At 42.3% G+C, this 23,521-nt stretch overlaps 2 protein-coding genes across 2 annotated transcripts; both read right to left on the bottom strand.

Moving 5' to 3' along the window:
* Positions 1–703: 703 nt before the first annotated feature.
* Positions 704–8,538, bottom strand: si:ch211-161c3.6 (high mobility group AT-hook 2b). The gene is made up of 6 exons (XM_041960756.1): positions 8,382–8,538; positions 5,533–5,733; positions 5,292–5,375; positions 3,344–3,394; positions 3,156–3,194; positions 704–1,515 (listed from the first exon to the last, which is right to left on the bottom strand). The coding sequence occupies exons 2-6, from the start codon at positions 5,635–5,637 to the stop codon at positions 1,432–1,434; spliced, it is 363 nt and encodes a 120-aa protein (XP_041816690.1). The 5' UTR covers positions 5,638–5,733; positions 8,382–8,538; the 3' UTR covers positions 704–1,431.
* A 1,831-nt stretch (positions 8,539–10,369) lies between these two features.
* Positions 10,370–22,950, bottom strand: mst1 (macrophage stimulating 1). Its single transcript, XM_041955528.1, has 18 exons — positions 22,836–22,950; positions 22,216–22,360; positions 21,713–21,828; positions 21,521–21,635; positions 20,332–20,468; positions 19,569–19,689; positions 19,267–19,385; positions 17,210–17,384; positions 16,049–16,179; positions 15,144–15,246; positions 14,709–14,845; positions 14,538–14,570; positions 14,324–14,438; positions 14,153–14,230; positions 13,315–13,461; positions 13,117–13,223; positions 12,676–12,815; positions 10,370–11,877 (listed from the first exon to the last, which is right to left on the bottom strand). Exons 1-18 carry the CDS (start codon positions 22,882–22,884, stop codon positions 11,716–11,718), a joined length of 2,130 nt encoding a protein of 709 aa, XP_041811462.1. The 5' UTR covers positions 22,885–22,950; the 3' UTR covers positions 10,370–11,715.
* Between the last annotated feature and the right edge of the window lie 571 nt (positions 22,951–23,521).

The raw sequence follows: 23,521 nt of genomic DNA, 5'->3' as shown, positions 1-23,521 counted from the left end.
ACACACACACACACACACACACACACACACACACACACACACACACACCGAGAGGTTCAGAAAAGCAGGAGTCCTTTAAAGGATAACTTTTGTTTTTTACAACCAGGACCTTATTTGTAGCATTAAATACGACCATTTACTCACCCAGACAACTTTGGTGGCATTTGGAGTCGTTTTGAAGAAATTAGCCCCAGAGCGTATATCCGTATAATGCGAGTACTCGGGGCATCCATGCGCAGCCTCTATATAACGCATTATCTGCGGCGAAACTCGTTCATATTCCAATATTTTGTTAAGATATGCTGGTGCTATTCCCCTCTGAGCCCGTGGTGGCATGTTATCAACATCTGGCGTCTCTAGACAACTACCTCTGACGTGGATGATGTCATTACTGAACGCCAGGCGCTGTGAGCAGCCAGCCATAACACGGCTAACTCTGCAGCGGTCGACTACAAATACGCAATAATGAACCATAGCTGTGCCAAACTACAGCTAAACTAGCCGACCGCCGGCTCAGAGAGGAATAGCACCAGCATATCATAACAAAATATTGGAATATGAACGAGTTTCGCCACAGATTATGCGTTATATAGAGGCTGCGCATGGATGCCCCGAGTACTCGCATTATACGGATATACGCGCCGCTCCTCTGGGGCTAATTTCTTCAAAACGACTCCAAATGCCACCAAAGTTGTCTGGGTGAGTAAATGGTCGTATTTAATGCTAAAAATACAGTCCAGGTTGTAAAAAACGAAAGTTATCCTTTATGGTTAATAGTTGGATATTTTGGGAAATACTGCACGCCTCTTGGCTTTCATGCCTAGAATTAGATGAGACAATTGGTAGAACAAATGCATCAGCAAAAAGACTGGAAAGAATCTGTCTGAAGACAGCAAAACCCACCTACCAGCACCTCTAAAACTCAAAAGGCACATGACCCCCGAAAAACAAAACTGTCATTTTCACACTTAGGTTTGTGTACGGACTAAACAAACGAGATGTTAGCTAGGGAGCCTGAGAGGCGCCAGTAGGCAGATTTTGCTACCATTAGATCGAGGCGGGCTCGCTGTTCCCCCCTGCTTCCAGTCTTTGTGCTGAGCTAAGCCGATCAGCTGCGGCCAGTCATCCTACAGACGTGAGACTGGCATCAATCTTCCCCAAAATGTGGAACTATTCCCCTAAAAAGAGCGATAGCCAAAGATTACATCCATCAATGTTAAAACAGAGTTTGCTCACCAAACTCTTATCGTGAACCAATAAAACCAGGGTACAGCATCAGATCTGGAGAAGAAACCACTGCAATGAGTTTGTGTGTGTGTGTGTGTTTATGTGTGTGTGTGTGTGATCCTGAATCCCCATCACAGATAGGAGTCAGACTGAACCCCCGTTTGTTTGAGGCCAAACCTTGAGGTAGGTAGAGAGGTATCCTATCTACTCCCCTTCCTCCTGCGCTGGAACCTGAGATGTCGAGGGCTCAAGGTGCGAGGGACCCTCCTCAGCCTCTTCTGAAGGGCCCTGGAAAAGCAGGGGACCAAAACCACCATCATTATGTCTGTCATTGTCTGATCTCTGTCAGCCTGGTGACTCATTGCGCACACAGTAATGAATCAACACTAAGAGGAGCACGAGAAAACAAGAATGAGTGTTAAAATTTCATTGAGTGATTGCGTGCGAGGATCTAGGTCCAGCTGTCAGAGCGCGAACTGTGAGGAAGACGACGGTTATGTCAGGAAACCAAGAAGACAGAGGAAGACAACAGTTAGATCAGGTTTCCCCTCTCTACATTGACTCATTCTTCCCCTTCGTGAGCGTGCCACTAAGAAAGGGAGTCTGTCTCAACAGTTTCAGTTCTTGAAGAATCTTTGACAAACTGCTCGGTGCAGAGGATGCGATAAGGCAGGCGAGGGGCATCAAGAGACCTGCCGGCTTTGGTGGCAACTGTTGTGCAATGTTGCCGTTTGAAAGACGAACAAGATGGCTAAAAGAATGAAAGCTTTTCTCAGAAAGGCTGGTCTTAGATTCACCAAAACTGGATGCCACAAAAGGATGTTTGGAGGTGTATCTGGGGAATTCAGCACCGCCATCTGTGCATTTCCAGGAACTCGTCACATCCTCACGAAGTCAGTTTACGTAAAGCACAGGGAACGTGTGCGGTGGTTGTTTTGCTATTTAAATCAAATGTGCCAGAGCAACGGCAATTTTAGCTGTTTTATATGTGTCTGATAATAACATCCTACTAGGATCCAAAGGTCTATTTCTCACATACACAAGTAAATATGGAAGACTAGTTGGAAGAACAAGGATTCAAAGAAAAATAAAGGATAAAAATGTAACATAAAAAAAATTGAAATGTCCAGACAATGTGCTGGACGAGGCAGAGGATATACTGAGGTCAGAGGACAGAGTACGCCTGAAGACAGAAGCCTTTTCTTAGTCTTTCTGTGGTGAATTTGTGGTTATGGAGGCGTTTGCCAGAGATGGAATAGTTTAGACTAGTATGACTTTTGCATTACGTTGCACTAAATGAGAAAAGACAAATATATAAACTGCTGAAGGGCTGCTCTGAGGTAGGCAGAGGAGCATCCTATCTACTCCCCATCCCACACAGTAAGTACTGAACAAGCGAAAACAACTGGAATCATGAAGGCTTGTTGGCTGCAGCTGTATAACAGGCTCAAAGGGCCTTTGAATGTAGCTCAGGTCTGGTGCTGAACATGAGCTCTAATGACATTCATGATGAGATAATCTGTGCACATCAGCCCCGCTTTTACACATCCTTCACCATCAGTGTAACTGATATTAGTCAAAAGGTAAAAAGGTGTGACACAAAACGAGATTTCTGTTCAACTGAAGCAGAGCTTTCATTCCTACGTCATCATGATCTTAGCTTCAGCTCTATGCAATACTAACTCATCGGTAAATCTGCAGTGGCGGAGTGTTAAACTGAAGAACACACATGCATCCAGGCGACAGGATTTCAAGCATGTAATGATTAAAAAACTCTGCAACAACGACACAGCTCAATCTTTTAGATTATAAGACACTTGTTAGAAATGTAATTATTTATTCAATAAGTTTTCAGTTGAGAGCACCTGTGGCTTAAGGTTGCATACACTTCAAAACAAAACTGGACCACCCTACAAGCTCTTCCTCACCTGCTGCTCTTCAGTTACTTCTTGGACTACTTTCTGGGGCTGTGGAAAGAAAGGGAACAAAGTTAATTAGACATGAAGGAGAAGCCGCCCTCAAGGACCGTACATCTGCAGCAGACACCTTGGAGGCTTTGGAGACACATTTACAATTAACTCCATGATGTCTCTAATTGCCAGCGATTGCTCCATACCCATTTCCTCGGTCGCCCACGTGGTCGTCTTTCCCCAACGTGCTCTACTTTCTGAGAAAGAACAGATGAATGGTTGAAAGGGAGGTGTCAGACTTTTACAATCCTGTCATACTGATCACAAACTAAGATCTAAGATTAAGGGTTTATACATTTTCTTCTGAGCATTAACGTTTCTGCAGACTTTGGCTGTAGCCATTTTGAATATTTTGGAACATTTCTGTTAGGACAACAGAAGTTTTGTTTTATAAACGGAAGTAATAACTAAAAAGCTCTTTGAAATACTCTGATCTGACTTTACACGCACAGGTTACAGGGCCTGCGTGGTTGGCATTGCCAACAACTGCAACAAAGCTACACCCTTTACTGATGAACATGGAGAGAAAAGAAACATATTTGTTTCTCCAGTGCTGGTGACAATGCTAGAAAACTACATTTTCCTTCTAAGCCCCCAACAAAACAAAATAAACAAGAAATGTGTGTTATAGATCTTGTGTTATACTGTGCATGCTACAACTGCTCAGGCAGTTCCTGCAAATCTCCTGATTTAAAAGGAAAGCTGCCAGGAGGGGCTGTGCTACATCCTCTATTTTAACTTAAAGAAAAAATTTAGCAACACTTTAGCAATTTTTTTGTAACAATTTCCTCAATAACAATATAAACAGCAATGTTGCTGGAAATGATAGACATGAGTGCATGTTTGCACAAGTCCACATTAATTGTATACTGAACAGCTGTCATTTAAAAAATTACGGCACACAAAATTGACAAGTTTAGCTTTCAGTTTTTATGGCATTAGTGTATTTGTACATGTACATGTTTTTTTTAATTGTTTGGAAAGAATAATCATATTATTCCGAAGGACTTGGAGCACAGTGGCAGAAGAAGTTTTCAGAGCCTTTAAGTAACAAGTAGCAATACAACAGTGTACAAATACACACATACTACAAGTAAAAGTCCTACATTAAAAATGTACTCTAGTATCAAAAGTAATGCTCATTGTACAAATTATTTCCTTTTAGAGTGTTTGATTATTGGACACATTATATTATTGAATCAGTGATGCATTTAAGTGTAAGCAGATTTTTAGCTGTCGTAGCTGGACCGGTCGAGATGGAGCTAATTTTAACTACTTAATATCCTGTTGATATACTAAACCTCTATGATATTTTAGAAGATGAGAAAATGATTTGGGTTTCAAATGGTAAACTGCAAAGTAACAATATCATATAACTGTAGTGCAGCGAGTATACAATTTCCCTCTGAAGTGCTTACACTTCAAAGTCTAAAGCACACAATGGAAATATATTATAGTGACAGATATTTCTCTGTAAGACAATCTTTCATTCGTCAGAAAACTAACAGCTGCCTCTGCACTGACCACGTCTGAGCACTAACCCAGGGTGAGGCATAAATACTGCACTGATTTAATCACAGCTTGCCTTTTCTGCTTTCAGCTGACATTTGCCCTCATGGTGACTGCTGATGGTCTAATAGCATCCTACAACAAGACAGAAATCTTTGCATTTTAGGACTTTTTACCTGGAACAACTGAGATGTGTCTAAAGCAGGTGCATTGCAAAGACAAACCTAATAAGATCATATATAGTATTTTATAAACGTAAATGTAGATGGTGCTACCATCGATTGAACAATGAGACAAATATGTTGTCTGTGACTTCTTTTTCCTGGAGTGATAGAGATCAAGGTCACTTCGACTTAAGTCAGAAACCACAGATACGTCCAAATTCACTGAGGATCAGTTCTTTCTTATCATATCTTCTAATGTTACAATACAATAAATCCACAACACTTCTTGTGATTTAACAAAAATGCGTAGTGTCCAAAAAGTAGATTGTTGTAATATAGTTCAGAAACAAGGTGCTGTTACAATCCTGCAATTAAATTCAAATGAATATTTAATATTTTGGATATTCTGATCAGTTTCAACCTTCAGTGCAGTTCTGGGGCCTTTGTTCTTGCTGCCTTTCGGTCGTCCTCTCGGTCGCTTTGGGGTTGGTGGTCCAACAGGCTCCTGCAGAGAGAGATCAAACATGGAGCCAATAACTCAGCAGTGGAAACGCTTGTTTGCATCTTTTCTACAGCCAGCTTTGTTTCTCAGAATGAGCTCTTAATATTTGACCTCAAGGACAGAGTTGATCAAACTCATCTTTTCAAGTCAGAAGTCCTACCTGCTGCTGTTTCCGTGGCCGACCCCTGCCCCTGCGCTGAGGCTCAGGAGGTGACTGGGCGGTGCTCGGCTGGGGAGACGGCTCTTTGGTCCCACTGTTACTCATGCCTGTGTCTGTCCACCTGCGTCAAAGAGTGTGGGCATCAAAGCCTGGAGGAGCGGCCTCGAGGGCTTAAAGAGGAGAAGACCTGAGTATCAGGAGCTGGAGATGTGAGCAAAGAAGAAAAAAAGGAGCAAATTTTGAATGAGTCATTTTTGAAGAATTTTGCACAAGCAGCTATAGTGCACCACTTCTAATCATTTTCTTTTTGCACAATTACAAAAGTGAGTTTCAATCAGGGGTTAATGTATCATTAAAAGGATGATTCAGAATCACACTGGACTGTTTTCCAAGAGCAAGCGTGGGAACTGCTTAAACATAAGCCTTGGCACCGGGTTCATCGGAACACAGGCAGGGGTCTGGCAAACGCGGGGAAACATGAGAATGGTGTCCAGCGACTAAAAGTAGCACAGATATTCACAACTCAATCTACCATCCAAAATCTGCATCTACTGTACGCTGCCTTTCCATCTGCCCTCTGTGAGGTATTTCTCAATGGGGTTGTGCATGTTGTAGGTGTGTCTGATGCTGCTACAACTTTCACTGTGAAACTTGTGCAGCTGAAACAGTCATTTACAACCTGATTCCAAAAAAGTCGGGACTCTGTGTAAAACTTAAACAGAATGTGATCATTTGCTAATCCTTTTTCACATTCTACTCAGTTGAAAATAGTACAATGACAATATATTTAAAGTTTGACCTCATCAGCGTCATTGATTTTTGTAAATATCTGCTTTTCTGAATTTGATGCAGCAACACGTTTCAAACAAGCTGGGACAGGAGCAACAAAAGACTGGGAAAGTTGTGGAACGCTCCAAAAACACCTGTTTTAAACATTCCACAGGTAAACAGGTTGATTGGTAACAGGTGATAGGATCATGATTGGGTATGAAAGAAGCATCCTGGAAAGGCTCAGTCGTTCACAAGCCAGGATGGAGCGAGGTTCACCACTTTGTGAACATATGATTGTATAAAGGATGTTACTATATGGACTCAGACACACTTTGCCAAACTGTTGTTGGTGAACACAGTTTGTTTGGAAATTATTTCACTCTGTTTATTATTACATTTTACGCAGCATTCAAACTTTTTAGGAATCAGGATTCTAGAATCACACACACAAAAACTACTAAATGGAAAATCACTGCAAGATGACAAACCACTGACAAATCACAGCTTGCAGCTTTGTCAGCTTTACAGCTGCAACAATTAGTCAGTTAAGTGATTAGTGAACGAACACAAAAATGATCTGCAACTATAGTTATAATCAATCCATTTACATAATGTAAATTTTCAAAGAAAAATGCACAACAGTTTCTGGTCCCAGCTTCTCTGTTTTGAGGATTTGCTTTCATGTGATAATGTGGAAACTGAATATCTTTGTTTTCCATCACAATAAACGTCTGATGAGCATCTCGATGATCATCTTGGACTTAAAGAAATTGTGTCAGACATATCTCACAATTTTCCAACATTTTATTGACCAAATCAACAACTGATTTCAATTAAATGTCTTATTTCTGAATTGATTAATCAACTGGTAAGAAAAATGTCAGAAAATAAAGAAAAAGGCCTCTAACAAGTTCCCCAGAGCCCAAGAATACAAACTAAAACATAATGAGTTCACTAACACCTCAGACAAAGAGAAGCAAGCAGTCTTTGCATCTGACAATCCGAGACGAGGGAATCGGCGTTTTTGTTAAAAAATGACTGGATCAATCATAAATATAGCTGATTCATTTTCTGATTATGGATTAATTGATTTATTGTGTCAGCCCTATGAACCATACTGTAGGTCTGATTAATAGCACCCATGTAGCTATAAACAATAGGCGACATCCATTGGCATGCTTACATTTCTGGTAACTTCCTAAAAAGTACTGTATTATCTACTAGGTTAATTGGCTTTTTATGGCCAGAGTAAACCCTCAATGCCGACTTTAAATTGGCTGTTGGTACGTCCCAAGGTGGTCGTTTTCCATACCGTCTGGCTCTGTAAGGAATGTGCCAAACACTAATTGCCAACACAGCCTATCAAAACGGCCGCACCGAAGCAGGAAGTCGGAGTAATTTGAGAAATCGACGTCCTCGCTGAAACGAATTAAAAGCCAAACGAGACGCACGACGTCGTTTCGTCGCTTATAAAACTCATTTCGGAGCAACACAACAAGCGTCCAGCACTCCTTCTGCAGCAGCAGCAGACCGTCCGCTTTACTCGCCCGTGTTTGGCAGTCAAGTACGGGACTGAATGTACTTTTTGCATATGGGCGGCAATTGCGATCATAAAAACACATTCTTCTACAGCCTTTAGAGAAGGTGCGTAAAACGCTCCTGCAGCGAAGCCGCGAGTTCAGACCTTCCCGACTTCGCTCGAGCAAACTGGCACATGGAAAACGCCAAAACAACAGTCGGGGCCAGCAGTGTTTAAACGCGTAAAGTCGGCGCTCACTACACAACATCCCCCTGCTCCCATCACTTGCGCAATCGATCTTAAATGTGTTGGATTTTGCAGCGATAGCAGGTCCGCCGAAGTGGATGAACCGAGCGTCCGCGAGGGCTGCAAAAACTTCAGCAAGGAGGACAAAGGCGAGCAACACAGGTGCAAAAGCTCTCCTTTCAGACCAGCCCTGAACATACACACATAGGCTGCATACATGCATTCAGGCTATGGCTCCATGTTCAGCCTGAGCAGCCCTGCTCGTGCAGGCAGCGCCAAATGCAAGAGTGTGCGCAGAGAGGGCTGAACTTACCTTGAGTCGGTCTGCAGTTTTACCTGGAAGTTCACACAGTCAGCTCACTTTGTGCTCCTGCACAACTATGAAAATGTTAGTGTATCGAGCGTCTCATTGGTTGGAATGAAAGGGTAAACTCTCCCTCTCCCTCCCTCTCTCTCTCTCCCCCTCTCTCTTTCTCTCTCCCCTCCTCCTCCCCTAATCGGAAATGTGTGTGATCCCCCCAGACGTCCAGTCACGAATACCCCAGTTGAAGTATAATTGGGGGTTGTAGCTGAGCAGTATGCATTGCATACTTTCTCTATTAAAGCATGTTTCAAGAAAGAACGAGGGTAGGAGGGTTGAAACAGAGGACCCCGCCCCGAAAAGCTCACCGGACCACCCACTTGAGAGAGAGAGAGAGGGAGAGAGGGAGACGGGCATCAGACAGGAGGGTAGGGTCTGGTTCCGGGGTTCCCAAAGTGGGGTCCGGGGGCTGGGAAGTTCCCCACAGAAGAGAGAAAAAAAGCTTCAGCTTGCTTCGGTAGAAATGATGGTGAGTTCAGAGCGTCTAGACTGTTTCGAGCGGAGGTTTCACTCTCCCTGCTGTGAGATCCCCACCTACATTGTCAGAGATGTAATTCTGTCAGTCACAACAAAGGACAGACGGATCAGATGGGGCTCCTGAGAGGAAGGTCTGCAGGGCAGCCGACACCAGTTTGTGAGCAATAAGAGGACAAATTTCCCTTTTAATTTCCAGTAACACTTTAGGTTACACATATTTACCATTAACTAGTTGCTTATTAGCATGCATATTAGTCACATATTGGCTCTTTATTAGTCATTATAAAGCACTTATTCCTGCATTAGTCTGGAGGTTATTATGGGTTAGGGTTAGCTTATAGTTATGTACAATTTATGAACAACAACTTCCTCACTATTAATACATGGTAATTAGGAGGTTGTTGAGGAAAACTCTTAGTAGAAGTAGGATATAGTCATGTGGAATAAGGCATTAATAAGTGCTTTGTAATGACTATTAAAGAGCCAATATGCCTGTAAATAAGAAGCTAGTTAATGATGAATATATGTATATTCATGTAAAGTTTTTATTAGATGCATCTCCAGTCTGCCATTCATCTATTATTTTATTAAGTTATTCTCTGTATATATGTTTTTTTTTAAATATTAATAAAATAAAACATCCTCCTCCAGTGGACGTGCAGTATTTTTGGAGCTGTAGTTTTTACATACTTTGGTGTCGTTTTATGCTTCCATCCTGCCTTTATATGAAAATATTTTCTTTAAATTTGCACAAACTGATAAATACAGTTGGAAACGTCTGAACCGCAGTGAATACACATTCCAGGGACGGCTAATGCTGGACTGCTCGTGGAGTCATGTCAGGTGAGCGTGCTGGCATGAGACCAACATGTAAAGCTTGAAGTTGCAGCGATGAAGCACGGGGCTGGATTTGAGCAGTTTATAGTCTCATTTTCATGATGCAGCTACAGACGAGATGTCCTGCGAAACCTGAGTGTTACGTTTAGAAAAATCCACAATGAAACGTTGAGTTGAAAGCCACAAACTGTTGATCTCATTCAGCCTGCACACAGGCCATTACCAGAGAATGCATGAAACAAAAATAACAAAGAAGCTATTTGCATATTTGTGTGGCAGCATTTATTAAAAATTTCACTCAGCTTTCTCAGAAGCAACAGTTGCTGAGAACTGGTAGTCATATATGAATCTGATTAGTCATCCACTATAAATATTACTAAATGAAAGTGAACAGAATGAGAATCACAACTGTCAACCTGCCGTTTTTAAATACAGCACACAGGAGGATAACTGACCATCATCAGCCAGAGCGAACATGCTCTACACGACAGTCCCGTTACTTACTATTTCTGCCAAAAAAAGAAAAGAAAATCTCAGCATCTTCCCATCGTCCAGACAAAAGAAAAAAAAAAAAAAACGTTGGTGTGAAAATTTCCAAGAGACAGAAACTGAAAGATAGAGCGCCGAATAAGACAGAGAGGAGGGGGCGGAGGGTGGGGTGGGGGGAGGGTTTGCATGAGAGAGAAATTGTGTGTGTGAGAGAGAGTTCAGTGGCCTTCTGCAGGCTGGTGTGTCTGAGATTCGGTTGGACTCTGATCTTGAGGTTTATTTAAGCTGAATTCCGTGGGCTCATCAGGACCGGGTTACAAAAATCCTCCTATAGAACTAGAAAGAATGTGCAGCGCATACAGTTCTGCATAAGGCACAAAGGCATGTCTTTAGAGGTGGGGGCAGGCATCAAAAGACAGGCAGAGGAGGGATTTCTTTAGAGGCTGGGGGCAAAGAAGGTATTTCGGAGCTCCATTCAATGCCAGGGAGAGGAGGGGAGGCGTACAGTTTTGTGGTAAAGGGTGCATTTCCAGGGGATGTTAGGAACTTAAAATGTGTGCTGTAAACCGCCCACACCTCCCTGTTATTGGAAGCTACTTAGCTCCAGTTATTCTCTGAACCTGTGGGGCTACAATTAGTTTTTACCCCTGCATCCTTTTTGGTATTTGGTGAATAAATAACAAAAAATGCCAACACTTTACTTTTAAAGTCCCCATAACTAGCATCCATGAGCAGTATATCCAGTAAACATTTAATTAACTGTTAACAACAAACTATAATGCAGCTGTAAGCAGATATGAGTGTTTCTTAATGTATTTCTCAAAAACAATAACTCCTCTTGTGGGCATCCATAAGTGGAAGCTGGTGCATTAACAGATAATGGATGAAAATTGGTCAAACACAGTTGTGATAGTATAAAATCTGTGTTTATAGGAGAAGTTCTAATTGCTGATAAATAGTGTACATTAATTAACACTTAAAAATGTCCTTATATCTGCTTACAACTAGATTATAGTGTGTTAAATGTTTGCATACTGGGTATAAATGCTAAATGAAAACACATTTCTATGATAATAACATAATTTCTCTGCACTGTTTTGCAGCTCGCGCACATAATCAGGTGGTGGGAATATAAATTTTTTCTGCTCATTCTGTCTGCTGGATTTTTGCTGCTCACAACGTGGCAATCATGACTGTGAAAGTTAGCTACTGGCTGAAAAGATTCACTAAATATAAATGCACATAAGAATTCCTTTAAAGCAGATATACTGTGACAAATTACTATGCTGTCTTTGCATTTCTCAACCCTTTTTAACCTTTTTTTAACAATATGGTAATTTTGCTATACATTTTGATATATTTTTGATATTGCTTAATGTGAAACAGACATCTGAGAAGGCAAAAGTGTATATGGCTAAGCAAATAACTGCTGTTGAGCGCCTTGACAGCGGATTTGATCAGTCCCTGTTGGATGGCAGTGTCCCTAAGCCATCTCCATGACCTTCTTGATCCAGTCCACGTAGACGGAGACCCGGATGAAGATGTTGGGCTGCCCCGGGTGTCCGCAGCGCCTCATGGGGATGATCACACCCTCGAGTACCCAGCAGTCCCTGTTCTGACACGCCAGAGGGCCGCCGTAGTCTCTCTGCAGACGCACAGGAACAACACTCTGGAGTCATTATTTGTCTCTGTTATGACTGACTGTCACTGCTGAGGTTGGAAACATCTTGCAGTCACATCTTGTCCAGTCCACCTCCATTATCCAAATGGTGAATGTGTTTGATTTAGAGGAACATATAAATAGCTGTATGCTCTTAGAGCGATTTCCATCATCAAAAGATTTTCCTCAACATCAGTATTAGAAGCAGGGGAACGCGCTTATCCGCTGTCTTGCCAACGGTTAGAGGAGAAGACTGATACCACTCTCATGTCTGCATGCTAAATGTAATATAGAGCCAGCAGCCAGTTAGCATAGCTTAGCATAAAACTGGGGACAGCTAGCCTGGCTCTGTCCAGATTAAAAAAAAAATCCACATCCAATCCAACGGCCCCCCGAAAGCTCACTAATTAACACGTTATATCTTGTTTGTTCAATTCATACAAAACTGAAGTGTTTTTTCTGGGAGGGCTGTGTGCCCGCAAACCAGGCTAGCTGTGCTATGCTAAGCTAACTGGCTGCTGGCTGTGGCTATGCATTTAGCATGCACACATGATCGTTTCATCTTAGAAATTTTCCTTTAATGCCGCTGCAGTAACTGTCAAAGAAAATGGTCACTGCTGGGTGTCGTGGCGACCTAGAGGTTAAGACGTAAACAACCTTAACCACAAAGTGTCCTGTTTGATTCTGGCTGGTGACCTTCGTTGCATGTCATAGCCCTCTCTCGCTTTCAACCAATCAAAATGGACAATAAAGCTGTAGCACACTTTGGCATGGGGCACCTACCTCACAGGCGCCTACCCCGCCCTGGAAAGAGCTCGTGCACATCTCATTCTCACGGACGCGACCTCTGAAGTACTTGTTGCATTCCTTGTTACTAAGAACTGGTATGTGGGCCACGTTGAGGACGGTCTCATCTCCAGTCCCTTGAAAAAGAGCGAGAAGGAGGAATGAGTTAGCGGCTAATGTGTTGAGATAGATGGAGAAAAGGGGAGGAAGGTGGACAGATGTTGAGTGCTTCTGGAAATAGCAGTGCCATCTGTTGCTCAACGGTCTGAAAGGCTCTCCCATTTAGACGCAACATTACTTCAAGGGCAGAAACAAGATGCTTGTTCTAAGGAAGTCATCTATTGTCAATTATTGTAAAAGGAGCATATTGTAGTTGCATGAAGCGCAGCATGTAGAGATTTCCATGCCAAGCTATCACTTCCAGAGGATTATACTTGCCTCTTGTCTCACCCCATCCTGCGATCTCACAGGTCGTCCCCTCAGCTACAATGTAGCGCTCGGGAGGGAGGCAGATCTGAGAGACACGCTCATTAAACTGGGCAGGGCTGGAGAAAGAAGAGAGAGTCAGGGGGGGAGAGTGTTGGTATGTCTGAGTGTGTGTGGGTGTGTGTGCTGGGGACACTTGTGATTACACACTGTTCCAGTTGCAGCATGACCAGCTGAGACTCTGAGGGTCCGCAGACGATCTTGGTGAGAGGGATGGTCTGCACGCCGGGCTCTCCCTCTTGTGGGTCACGAAAGAGTGTTCCCATCATGGCCGAGTACCCGGGCAGGTCCACGTAGCTGTGCACACACGAGGGAAGTGAGCGTGGAAATACAAGCAAAGCGCAACACTTTTTATTTCATATCCTGAAACATCCTGAAGTCTTCAAGCAATTTAATTATTTTGTAGTCGTCCATAATAATGCTAAGCTGGTGGTATGTTTACCATATTCACTATCTTATTTTAGTATGTTAGCATGCAACATTTGCCAATTAGCACTAAACAAAAAAAAAGTACAGCTGAGGTTGATGTGAATGTAACTAATTTTGCAGGTATTTGGTCAGAAACCGGTGATTATAAGTCATCGTGAGAGGAACATGAACGTCAGTGCAAAATTTCAATGACGACATTGCCATGCCTAGAGGATTGTTGCTAGCATGGCTCCAAAAGCAGCAGAGGTTCTTGCCTTTAGTCTCAAGTGTTTGTTACTTTGATCTTTTTTTTGTTGGTGGTGAATAAATAAGAAAAACTTGTACAGCTTTACTTACATTTTCATGAGAAATCGTCCTTTCATGGTTCTTAGTTTTGCACCTCAGCGTTCATGATAATGCTTTGGGGGTACCACTGTTTCTGCTTATTCAGTCTGTACGCTGATGGGTTTTGGCTGCTTGCAGCAGGCAGTTCATGAATTTAAATGACCGTACTGATGCACCCTGCTGATCGGTTGCACTCCAAAAACCCTCTTTAAACCTCGAACTAAATAAAGTTTACCAGGAAGAGAAACACTGCTTGGTGCTGATCACCCATCTGGGATTAACCAGGGATCCTCCACAGAAGTGGTTTCCTTTCCTGCAGATGAGAGGTCAGAGGTCACACGCAGCACAGAAGAGGCTATTTGATTCGTTCACAGCCAGCTCAAACACCATCAGCTCTCAGACTCACCTGTCTCTGAGGCTCACCGTCCAAGGCGAGTTCCCGGGAATCCCGTTCACGATACGCAACCTCGTCCTCTGGAAGCGGTCCTCTCTCTTCCCACACTCACTAAACTCCACCTTCTCTGCGTTCACAAAAAGGCGCCATGTTATTGTAAAAAAAACACAGGAGGAGGCTTGCTGCCAAAGTCAAACTGCTGCCTCATATTCATTCAGAAACTAACCTACTGGTTCAGTCATGGACACTTTCTCTCCAGCTGTTTGGAAGCAACAAGAAACAGATGAATCGTTAAATTGCCTGTCAGAAAACAGAAGCTCTGGCTGAATTGTCACCGCACAGTGCATTAAACCGCTCTGAGGATCCTGAAACAGACAAAGAAAGCAGAGTTGTGTACCGCACTGTTTGATGGCACAGTAGTCAAACTCAGTTTTGGGGTCGGTGGTGTAGCACCAGGGTCCGTGCTGGTCCCCGTCTGGGTTGCGACAGTAGTTCTCCGTCAGATTGGCCTCAGGATGCGTCCTTGGGTTTATCCTGGAAATCACGCAGATATTGTTCAAACTGTGAGCATCTAGTAAACCTTACAAACAAGAGGGGTGAGAACTTTTTCTTCTTTGATGAATGAAAGTTGCCTCATTTTTGATCTGTTTGGAGTACACTTAATTTAGTCACACAACATGCTGAATACCTGCTTACAATCAGCATGCAGTTTTGAACACAGCTATAACAGAAAGGCAACAAGCTGCATTATGGATGTTCACACAAGCGTACAGACAGGTTTCTTCTTGGATAAAAAAAACCCATCAGTGTCTTTGCACCACGATTATCGTACTTGGTCCGGTGAGGTGTGTTAACGTTCCATTTCTGGCAGGTGATCCCCTTCCGAGTTTTGCGGACCATGCCTCTGTAGTTTCTTCCATTTTCATGGTAGCAATCTAAAAAAAAACAACATGATTACAATGACGCTGATGAATTATGGCACACAGTGAAGATAAAGCTGTAAAAATTAGACACAACACTGAAGCTCCCTCCTCATGCGGGGCTGTAGCTTCCACTGAGGACAATGAGGTCATAGCCTCAGTATTTTTTTCTTGGAATTTGGGGGTTTTCTCCCTTGAGCCAGTCAGTGAAAAACATACACATGGTGGGCATTATGTGCACTGATTATGTGCAGCGGTATTTTTTTGACTCAGTATACTTCGACTCTGAGACCAAACAAACAAACAGATAAAGGATTTCTCCTCATAACTGCATTTGACCTGGACATGGTTGCACAAGTAGAAATGAGCTAAAACTTGCTAACATTAGTCATCGGTCATACCAGACCAATTAAAGCTGTAGCAGCAAATCCCCTTTAGTGGACTGAACTGACTGAGGGTGCATTTTATTGCTAACAAGTTGAACTTTTCATTTGTAAGAGGAGGAACGTGCCGTTTCTTCTTTTGAACGTTAAAAGGTGTTGCTTTAATACTGGGAGATGAAATACACAGAACTGTAACACACAGGAATAATTCACTGAATTAATAAAACATGATGAATCAAAGTACTTGGATACTAAATACAGACTATTATTGGTGCCTGGTTAATATTTTCAAGGGTTTAGCTTCCACTGGAGGGAACTTGAATTCATGACTTTGTGTTTCTGTAGACTTATACTAATATATACTCATCTGCCGATGACAGTGAGCTTTTCACTGAATTTATCGTTTTGCTCAAATCTGAATCAGGGAGTTTTACCTTCGGCCTCTATGTCGTCTGCGCAGCGTTTGATCTGTAAGCAGAGAGCGGTCCTCATCTCTGGCACAGATGTGAAGCACCAGGGAGCCTCCGACCCATCCGGGTTACGACAGTAGTTCTCCTCCAAACCCCTGCATGATGCACAGCAAGGGGGGGAGAGGATTGGTTCACTCTGCCCTAAAACAACCTGCACATAGCAATCTTTTCTACTTATTCACTTAAAAAGCGAACAAAAACACACCAATTTAAAACATGGTCATGCTGAAACACAAAATGACCACAACTATAATGAACATATAAAACAAAATGCTGCAGAAATATCTTTGACCTTTGACCGTATTTGGACTGTGCCTTGTGTTGTGCCCATGCTGGTCTCTAGTACGCTCAAACACCTATAAATAGTCCGGTACCTGACCATTTAGGCATTTATACACATGACTTGCTGCAAGATACTGAACCGTGTTAGCAATGTTTAACCATCGTAGTGACTTCAAATGTCCTCTACTTAAAAGGGGGGGACACTGCAGGGGAAAACATTGTTTTTTTCATGCTTTTGCATGTTTGTTCTGTCCTGGACGTTTATGCAGACTAGTTCATATTTAAGAGATCATTTGCGTAACATTTCAGAAAGCTTAGAATAGGACAAATAAATGTAAGTAACCAACTGAGGAAGTTTCTTGGTGATATCTATTGTTTATAACTTTTACCTTATTCACCTATTCAGTGTCTTTAATAGGTTCATTTATTATGATCAAAGACATATCATCGTATTTTGTGCAATCTGTAAGCACACCTCTTGTTTAAGCAGATCAAGTTAATAGAAATTAGGTGCAGAGTTAATTCTTCATTGTATCCCAGCCATAAAAGTTTCTTTATGTTTTTTTCTATTTAAAAATGTGCAGGCATTTCACTTCTGGGCAATAACAATAATAATGTCCAGTGTCTCATTAAATGACCTGTTACATACTGTAGTGCATCTGCAGAGCCCCGTTCATTCTGACCTATAGAAGTTACAGAGAAACAGCACACTTCTTGTGACTTCCACCACCACCAGCTCATTCAGACACTCATAATCACCCCTGGCGTGATGAATGATCACCTCTTCACTTCTGTAAACTTCAAACTTCTTCCCCCTCCCCCACCGCTGTGCTTGCTACTCACTTGCACTCGTATGTGTTTGGGTAGAAGGGATGCTCATGAGGCTGCTGGGCGTCCCACCGCTGACAGGGGATGCCTGATGTCGTCTCGTTGACTTTGCCTCTGTAATCCTCCCCGCGGCCGCGGAAGCAGTTGGTCGTGAAGCTGGAGCGCTGGCGTTTCTCGACCCGCACCTCAGCTGCAGGGAAGGAGCAAGGTGAAGAGGAAATAAACGAGCATTACAGGTCACCAGAGGTCAGCTCAGTTAATATGGTTAATGTTAACGTGACTCCCGGCAGAGAGGAGGGAGGAATCTGTGATTTATGTCCTGCTATTGTAGTGAAATTAAAGCATTTATGTGAGCTGTTTCTCTCTTTCTCTTTTCCAGTTAATTCGGTGCAATGATCCTCATTGACTGCAGGTGTGCTGTGTACCTGAGCGTGTTCGCAGTAAAGTAATATGTTTCTCTGCGCTCAGCTTCACTCTGAGTACCAGCAGGTTTTTGTGACGTCACAGCTGGCCAATCATTGCGTTCATGGTTCAATATGTGACGTGATGAAACTACACTTTGACTGAAAATTAACTTCGCATTGAAAAGATTAAACCCGGGATTTTGTATTTTTTGTTTAAATTCCTCAGATACAGAGAGCCAAACCTCCCTGTGTTCATCTCTCATCTAGTTTTTCCCCTTTAGCTTGATTTTAAAATCCAGGATCTGAGTTTAATTAGATTTTAAGCGAGAATTTTCTTCTGATTTTGTTTAGTTTGTCAAAAAAATAAATACACTGGATAAAAGAAACTGAAAATAAAAACTTTGTTCTCTTCTTGTAAAAACACCAAAACAAGAGTGAAACTATGTGTGATGTTTTTATATTTTTGTTGATTTGTTCCATGAGGATTGATTTTGAGCAGCGGTTTGCTTTTTCTTTTCTCAACACTGCACCACCAGATGGCGCTGTCTTATAGCGCTTTGGCCGCAGTGATCTCTGTCCTCCCTGGAAATGCCAACGTTGCCAATATCATGTTGCACAACTCATGTTGAAATTCTGGAGAAAACACTGATGCCTTGTTTGGGTTTGTTTATTTACTCAAGTTCTGAAGCTAAAAGTTCAGCATCTGAGTCTGGCGTGGCGTCATTTATTAAATCCTAACTTTAAAAAGGAAAAAAAAGCCTAAAAAGGATTAATTTGTAATTTATATATAATTGTATATTAAATAAACCACATTGCAACCAAGTAAAAAATACCTTTTACCATCTAGCACACCTAAAATAATTGTACTCCCACTGCTCCAAAGGAAAGATATACCACAGTCAAAACTAAATGACAATTAAAATAAGCTGCATAAAGATAAATAAAATATAGGGAAAACATTGTAATTAACGTTTAATTAACCCGAGACCCTGTGAGACAACGCAGGGCCTAAATCACTGACAAACATGTGCACACTTCAGCCTCATTTACTCTAACATCAAAGAGGATCATTGGGGCAACTGTGGTGAAGTGTCTCAACAATTTGGGAAGTAATTTGCACAAACACACCGAAAAGGTGATTTTTCTAAATTTAATTACAGCGAATTAATGAGACTCCCTAATTCCACTGTGTCTCCTAATGTGACGGGAATCACCTCAATTCAGCTCACGTCTAATGAAACTAATTACAAAAACAAAGCGGAAGGAACAAGCAAGAAGGTCTGATCCAGCAAACGAGTGCTGTGATACAAAACATTACAGCAATGTATTATTTAGGACAGCAACGCTTATTTTTATTATTTTCATCTTGATCAAGCAATTAATTAGCTGGCCTATAAACTGTCACAAAACAGTAAAAAATTAGTCCGAGGCGATGATCATTGGTCCAAAGCCCAGAGACATTCAGGCTACTATCAAAGACGAAAATAAGCAAATCTTTACATTTGAGAAGGTGGAAACGCAGAATGTTTGGCATTTTTTATTAACCCCCTCCCTCCAACTGATTATCCTTCTTTTGATCGACTTATCAATTAATCAACTAATCATTTCATCTGTAGTCTCATTATGAGTATTTCTAATAGTGAAAGTATAACGAAAGCCACATCTTACTGCACTTGCTGATGTCGCAGTTCTCTCTCTCCACCTCGGTGTCGGTGGTGTAGCACCAGGGCACTGGAGAGGCGTCAGGGTTACGGCAGTAGTTGTCATCTAAACTCTTATCAGGGTACCTGAAACACACGTTAAATTGAAAAAATCAGGGTTGTAATTAATGACGTCCACAATAACAAGACAAAGCACTTAAACAGTTTAGAAGTGGTGCAGATCCCGTCTGACATTGATTCACAGCAGTTTACAATTAGTTGGGCTAATTAGGCACATGACAGGTAATGTGGTGATGAATACTTGAGTACTTTTCAGGCTGGTAGATGTGTTGGTGAGGGTACTGCTGGTCCCATCTCTGACACTCTCTGCCGCTCACGGTGTGGTCGACCTGCCCTCTGTAGTCCTCTCCATTGCATGTGATGCAAACCTCTGCAAGCAAAAGCACAAACACAAAGTCAGAGACATCGCCCGCACAGGAACATTTTATTTGACAGGTCTCATAAGTTGCAAATAATGTCCTTGATATAATTGTCATTTCTTAGGAAGGACTGTGTAATTTGGTACAAATTACAGCAGGGAGCACACAGACTGTGTTCAGCTGGCACACTTAGTAATTACTACCTTCTTTTAGGAAAGTAACCATCTTTTAGTCAGTGCACAGCAGGCAGCTGAACATGCAATAAACGTGACATTTGTTTTTCTGTGTAAACATACAAATCAGTGCAGGGAATAAACCTTCCAACAAAATGAATGAATATTTTCTTGGGTTTAAATGGATCTGTGTCAGTTTTCCTGGAGGAGCTCTTTCAAGGAAACTCCTCTGGAAATCAACACCCACTTACAAACTGTACCCAGCTATGAAACTGATTTTCCCAGTTATGTCTTCAAAAACTTAAAACGAGTGAGTAATTACTGTGTGCACTGTCTCAGATGTCTCTATGTTTGCTATAATTAGTACCAAATTATGTTGTTCAGTCCAAGAAACTTGCACAAAAATGAGAAATTCACACGTCTACAATTGTACATTCTTTTTGTGCAGCATGGGGATGTATACAAATGTTTGGGGTGTACCATCTTTGCACTGGGGGATGTTGCAGCTTTCATAACGTCGCTCGGGGTCGGTGGTGTAACACCACGGACCGATTCTATCGCCGTCAGGGTTCCTGCAGTAGTTCAACTCCAGACCATTAGTAGCAGTGGGAGTCCACCTGAGCAGGACAGACAGTGAGACAGACTGTTTCAGGGATCATACAGCGCAGTCAGTTCGATGAGCTCTGCACCTGTAGCACTGCACTGGAAATGTATCAGTGGCCATGAAGGCTTAAGTGCAGCCTCTTTAGTTGGATTGTTTTTATATGCACATCAGATCAAGTGTGTAGCAGTTGGAGCCCATTTTCTGCACACTCCCCAAATTTTAGAAAAAGCAGTAATCGGACAAATAAATGTGAACTTAAAGCTGTTATCAACCAATTTTTTTGGGCACTTTTCTGCAGATGAACTCCTCCACAGGCTAAAAACACACACACATCAAGAAGTTCTTCTGGGGATCATGTGGTGATTCCTTGCCCCGACCCGGAGGTTAACCCTAACCTTAAGGAGCAACATTTCCATGTATCTAAAGTCTTCTGTCTGACCACCTGATGAACTGGCCAATAATATTCATTATCCTTTCGGCTCTGGTTTGGTCTCCTCTACTGAGAACAACATCCACTTCTTCAGCTCTTAGATGTTCACCGTACGTCACCAGCTGGTCACTACTTGTGTCTGTCTGCTGCTGAATTTGAAATTGAACTTGTTGAAAACATCCAGGGCCGTAGGGACCCTGTACACAGTCCTTCTCTGTTCATCCTAGCATCCTTGTGGTCAATGACAAGTGTCTTCTCGACCAGGCCTGTATTGCAGCCATCTTCCCTTCCTGCTTGTTTTGGGGTTGTTTTGCACAATCACTTGAACTGAATTTAATTGATTGGCCAGTTGGAAACAATAAACTGTTACAAGTAAAACAATTCTAGTGTGTTTTGACTGTATATTTAGGATCTATGACCTTCTGTGTTTTCCTAAAATTGGAGGATTATATATAAAAATGGCTACAGGTCCTTCACTGTTCACAAAAAATGGATGTGAGTACCTTCAAAATTCATCAAAGCTGAATATGAGCTGTTTAACCCGTTCTTCCACTTTAAGTCCAGTGTGCTGGAGTGGAGAGCAGAGTGTCCAAATACTGTATGAAAGGCCCTCATCAGAGGGAGATATGTCTCACCTGTGATCGTGAGGAAACTTGGACCACCACTGTTGGCAGGTGAGTCCGCTTTTTGTGGTGAAGACTTTCCCTCGGTAGTCTTCTCCTTTACCCACGATGCACTTCCTGACGTAGACTTCAGAAGGAAAGCAAACAATCAAGCACCTCCAGCACCGACACGCTGATCTGTGCAACGTCACACGCGAGTCTTACCTTTCTTCTCGTAAAGGTCGCAGTTGACGTTTCTCTTCACCTCCGCATTGCTGCCGTCACCCACCCAGGGCAGGTGTTTACAGGTGACTGTCGGACGTGTCTCGTAGTTGAACGCTCTGGTGGTGAGAGATGTGTTCATGTCAAAGCTCTGTACCTTCAAACTTACAATTAGGTATACTAAGTTCTCATTGATCACCTTCTGAATGATATTAATTGAACCAGACAGCTTCTGAGACCATTAATAAGACATTACAACGCAGAAATTCTGGTTTATTCCAACATGGGTCTCATTTTCACAGTGTTGTCCATCACTTCTGTCAATAACAACATCAGCCCTTCAAACATCAGATGATCATAACTCAAGAGCTTGGACGAATAAACACAGGCTAATAATAAAATTACTGTCAATAAAATGATTTACATTATAACTGCCTGTTGTAAACATCCCACACACTTTACTGACTTCTTTTGAGAGCCATGAATATGTGAAATTAAACTAGAACCTGCAGTCCAGAGACTGTGAGCAGCGTGTGGTGCAGTCCTCCAGGTTCAGGCCAGGTAACAGCAACACTCGAGCCGAGTTCCAGGAGGTGGGAACCAGCTCTCTGCCCTCAGAGCGCTGGAAGTCATTCAGTGGACTGCGGTAGCCTGTTTACGCAGAACACAAGAGTCAGGATAGGGGCTAAACCATCTCTGCAGGCCAGGTTTAAGATGGAGCGCAGGTGCTCACTGGTACCAGCTGCAACATTTTGGGCACGAGCCTGCACACATATAACCTTTGGACCAGGACACTGCTGCTGGTTTGTGAGACCAGAAAAAGCAGAAAAAGTACATATCAGGTTACTGAAGCAGACCACTGCTGCCTCTACTACTAATTCTGGTATACAGTCATGCAGTATTATTACATAATAATCCTAGTACTCACAAAAAATAGTACATTGAAAATAACTGATATTACAGATGCAGCACAGTACAAATATTCTTTATAGTTACTAAACAGGCCTTTACTTCTTAATCTAGTGTTTAAATACACAATAAAACTATAGGTTTACACTCCTCATAACAACTCATAACTAAATAAGAATCGATTATTTATAATTGAAGGTAATTAGGACTTTCTTACCAGTGGCCGGTCCGACTGTCAGGAGAAAATAAAGGACCCACAGTTTCATTGTTTGTGGTCTGTGGACGATAAAGTTTTATAACACTGGAGGTCAGACTGAGATCTCTTCCTTTTCTGATCGGTTTTGGGCTGTCAAACATCCAATCACAGGTCGAGCTGGTCGGGAGGAAATAAAAAAAGAAAACCTCTACAGTTGAGCAGGATGTGAGTAATCCAGGCAGAAAAATCAGAAAACACAGAACACTGACTGAAACACAACCACCAACAAGCGAACAGTGAGCCCTTACTCAAACAGAGGCCCTAATCCCCAAAACACAGCCAATCAATACGAGCATCAATCATTAATGAAGAGTGGCACATCAGTCCTTGTTCATGCACTTTTTTCATGATACTCAAATACTCTGACAACAAAGGAGCGATTAAAGCGAATGTTTTGCAGCAACACAGACGCCTGATCGGGGCTTTAAACTGCTGCTAAAACAAAAGCAGGTGAGTTTACAAACGCTGGACGGCAGCAGAAGAGTTATTTTGTTCCTCTCTTGAAATAAAGTGAAGCTCGTTAGGAAAATGTTTCCTGAGGTAACACATCAAGTCAGAAGCACAGGGGTCATTTTCGCACATGATTTCATACTCTTGACTCAGTTGTGCAGCCAGTGGAGTCGCCCCCTGCTGGCCGACAGCGTGAC

The sequence above is a fragment of the Chelmon rostratus genome, chromosome 2, assembly GCF_017976325.1.
Source record: "Chelmon rostratus isolate fCheRos1 chromosome 2, fCheRos1.pri, whole genome shotgun sequence".
In the NCBI taxonomy this organism is placed as follows: Eukaryota; Metazoa; Chordata; class Actinopteri; order Chaetodontiformes; family Chaetodontidae; genus Chelmon; species Chelmon rostratus.
The sequence above is the reverse complement of the archived record's forward strand: the minus strand, read 5'-3'. Positions and strand labels throughout refer to the sequence as shown.

Bases quoted from the DNA above. Each gene is read 5' to 3' on its own strand.
- si:ch211-161c3.6 (XM_041960756.1), bottom strand. From the start codon at position 5,637: ATGAGTAACAGTGGGACCAAAGAGCCGTCTCCCCAGCCGAGCACCGCC. The intron at 5,376-5,532 runs GTAGGACTTCTG...CTCTCTCTGCAG, and splicing joins GGCCACGGAAACAGCAGCAG to GAGCCTGTTGGACCACCAAC. The intron at 1,516-3,155 runs GTGAGGAAGAGC...CTGCTTTTCCAG, and splicing joins AAGTAACTGAAGAGCAGCAG to GGCCCTTCAGAAGAGGCTGA.
- mst1 (XM_041955528.1), bottom strand. From the start codon at position 22,884: ATGAAACTGTGGGTCCTTTATTTTCTCCTGACAGTCGGACCGGCCACT. The intron at 16,180-17,209 runs GTGAGTAGCAAG...TGCATCATGCAG, and splicing joins CCAAACACATACGAGTGCAA to GGGTTTGGAGGAGAACTACT. The intron at 14,846-15,143 runs GTACGATAATCG...CGTGATTTCCAG, and splicing joins AACACACCTCACCGGACCAA to GATAAACCCAAGGACGCATC.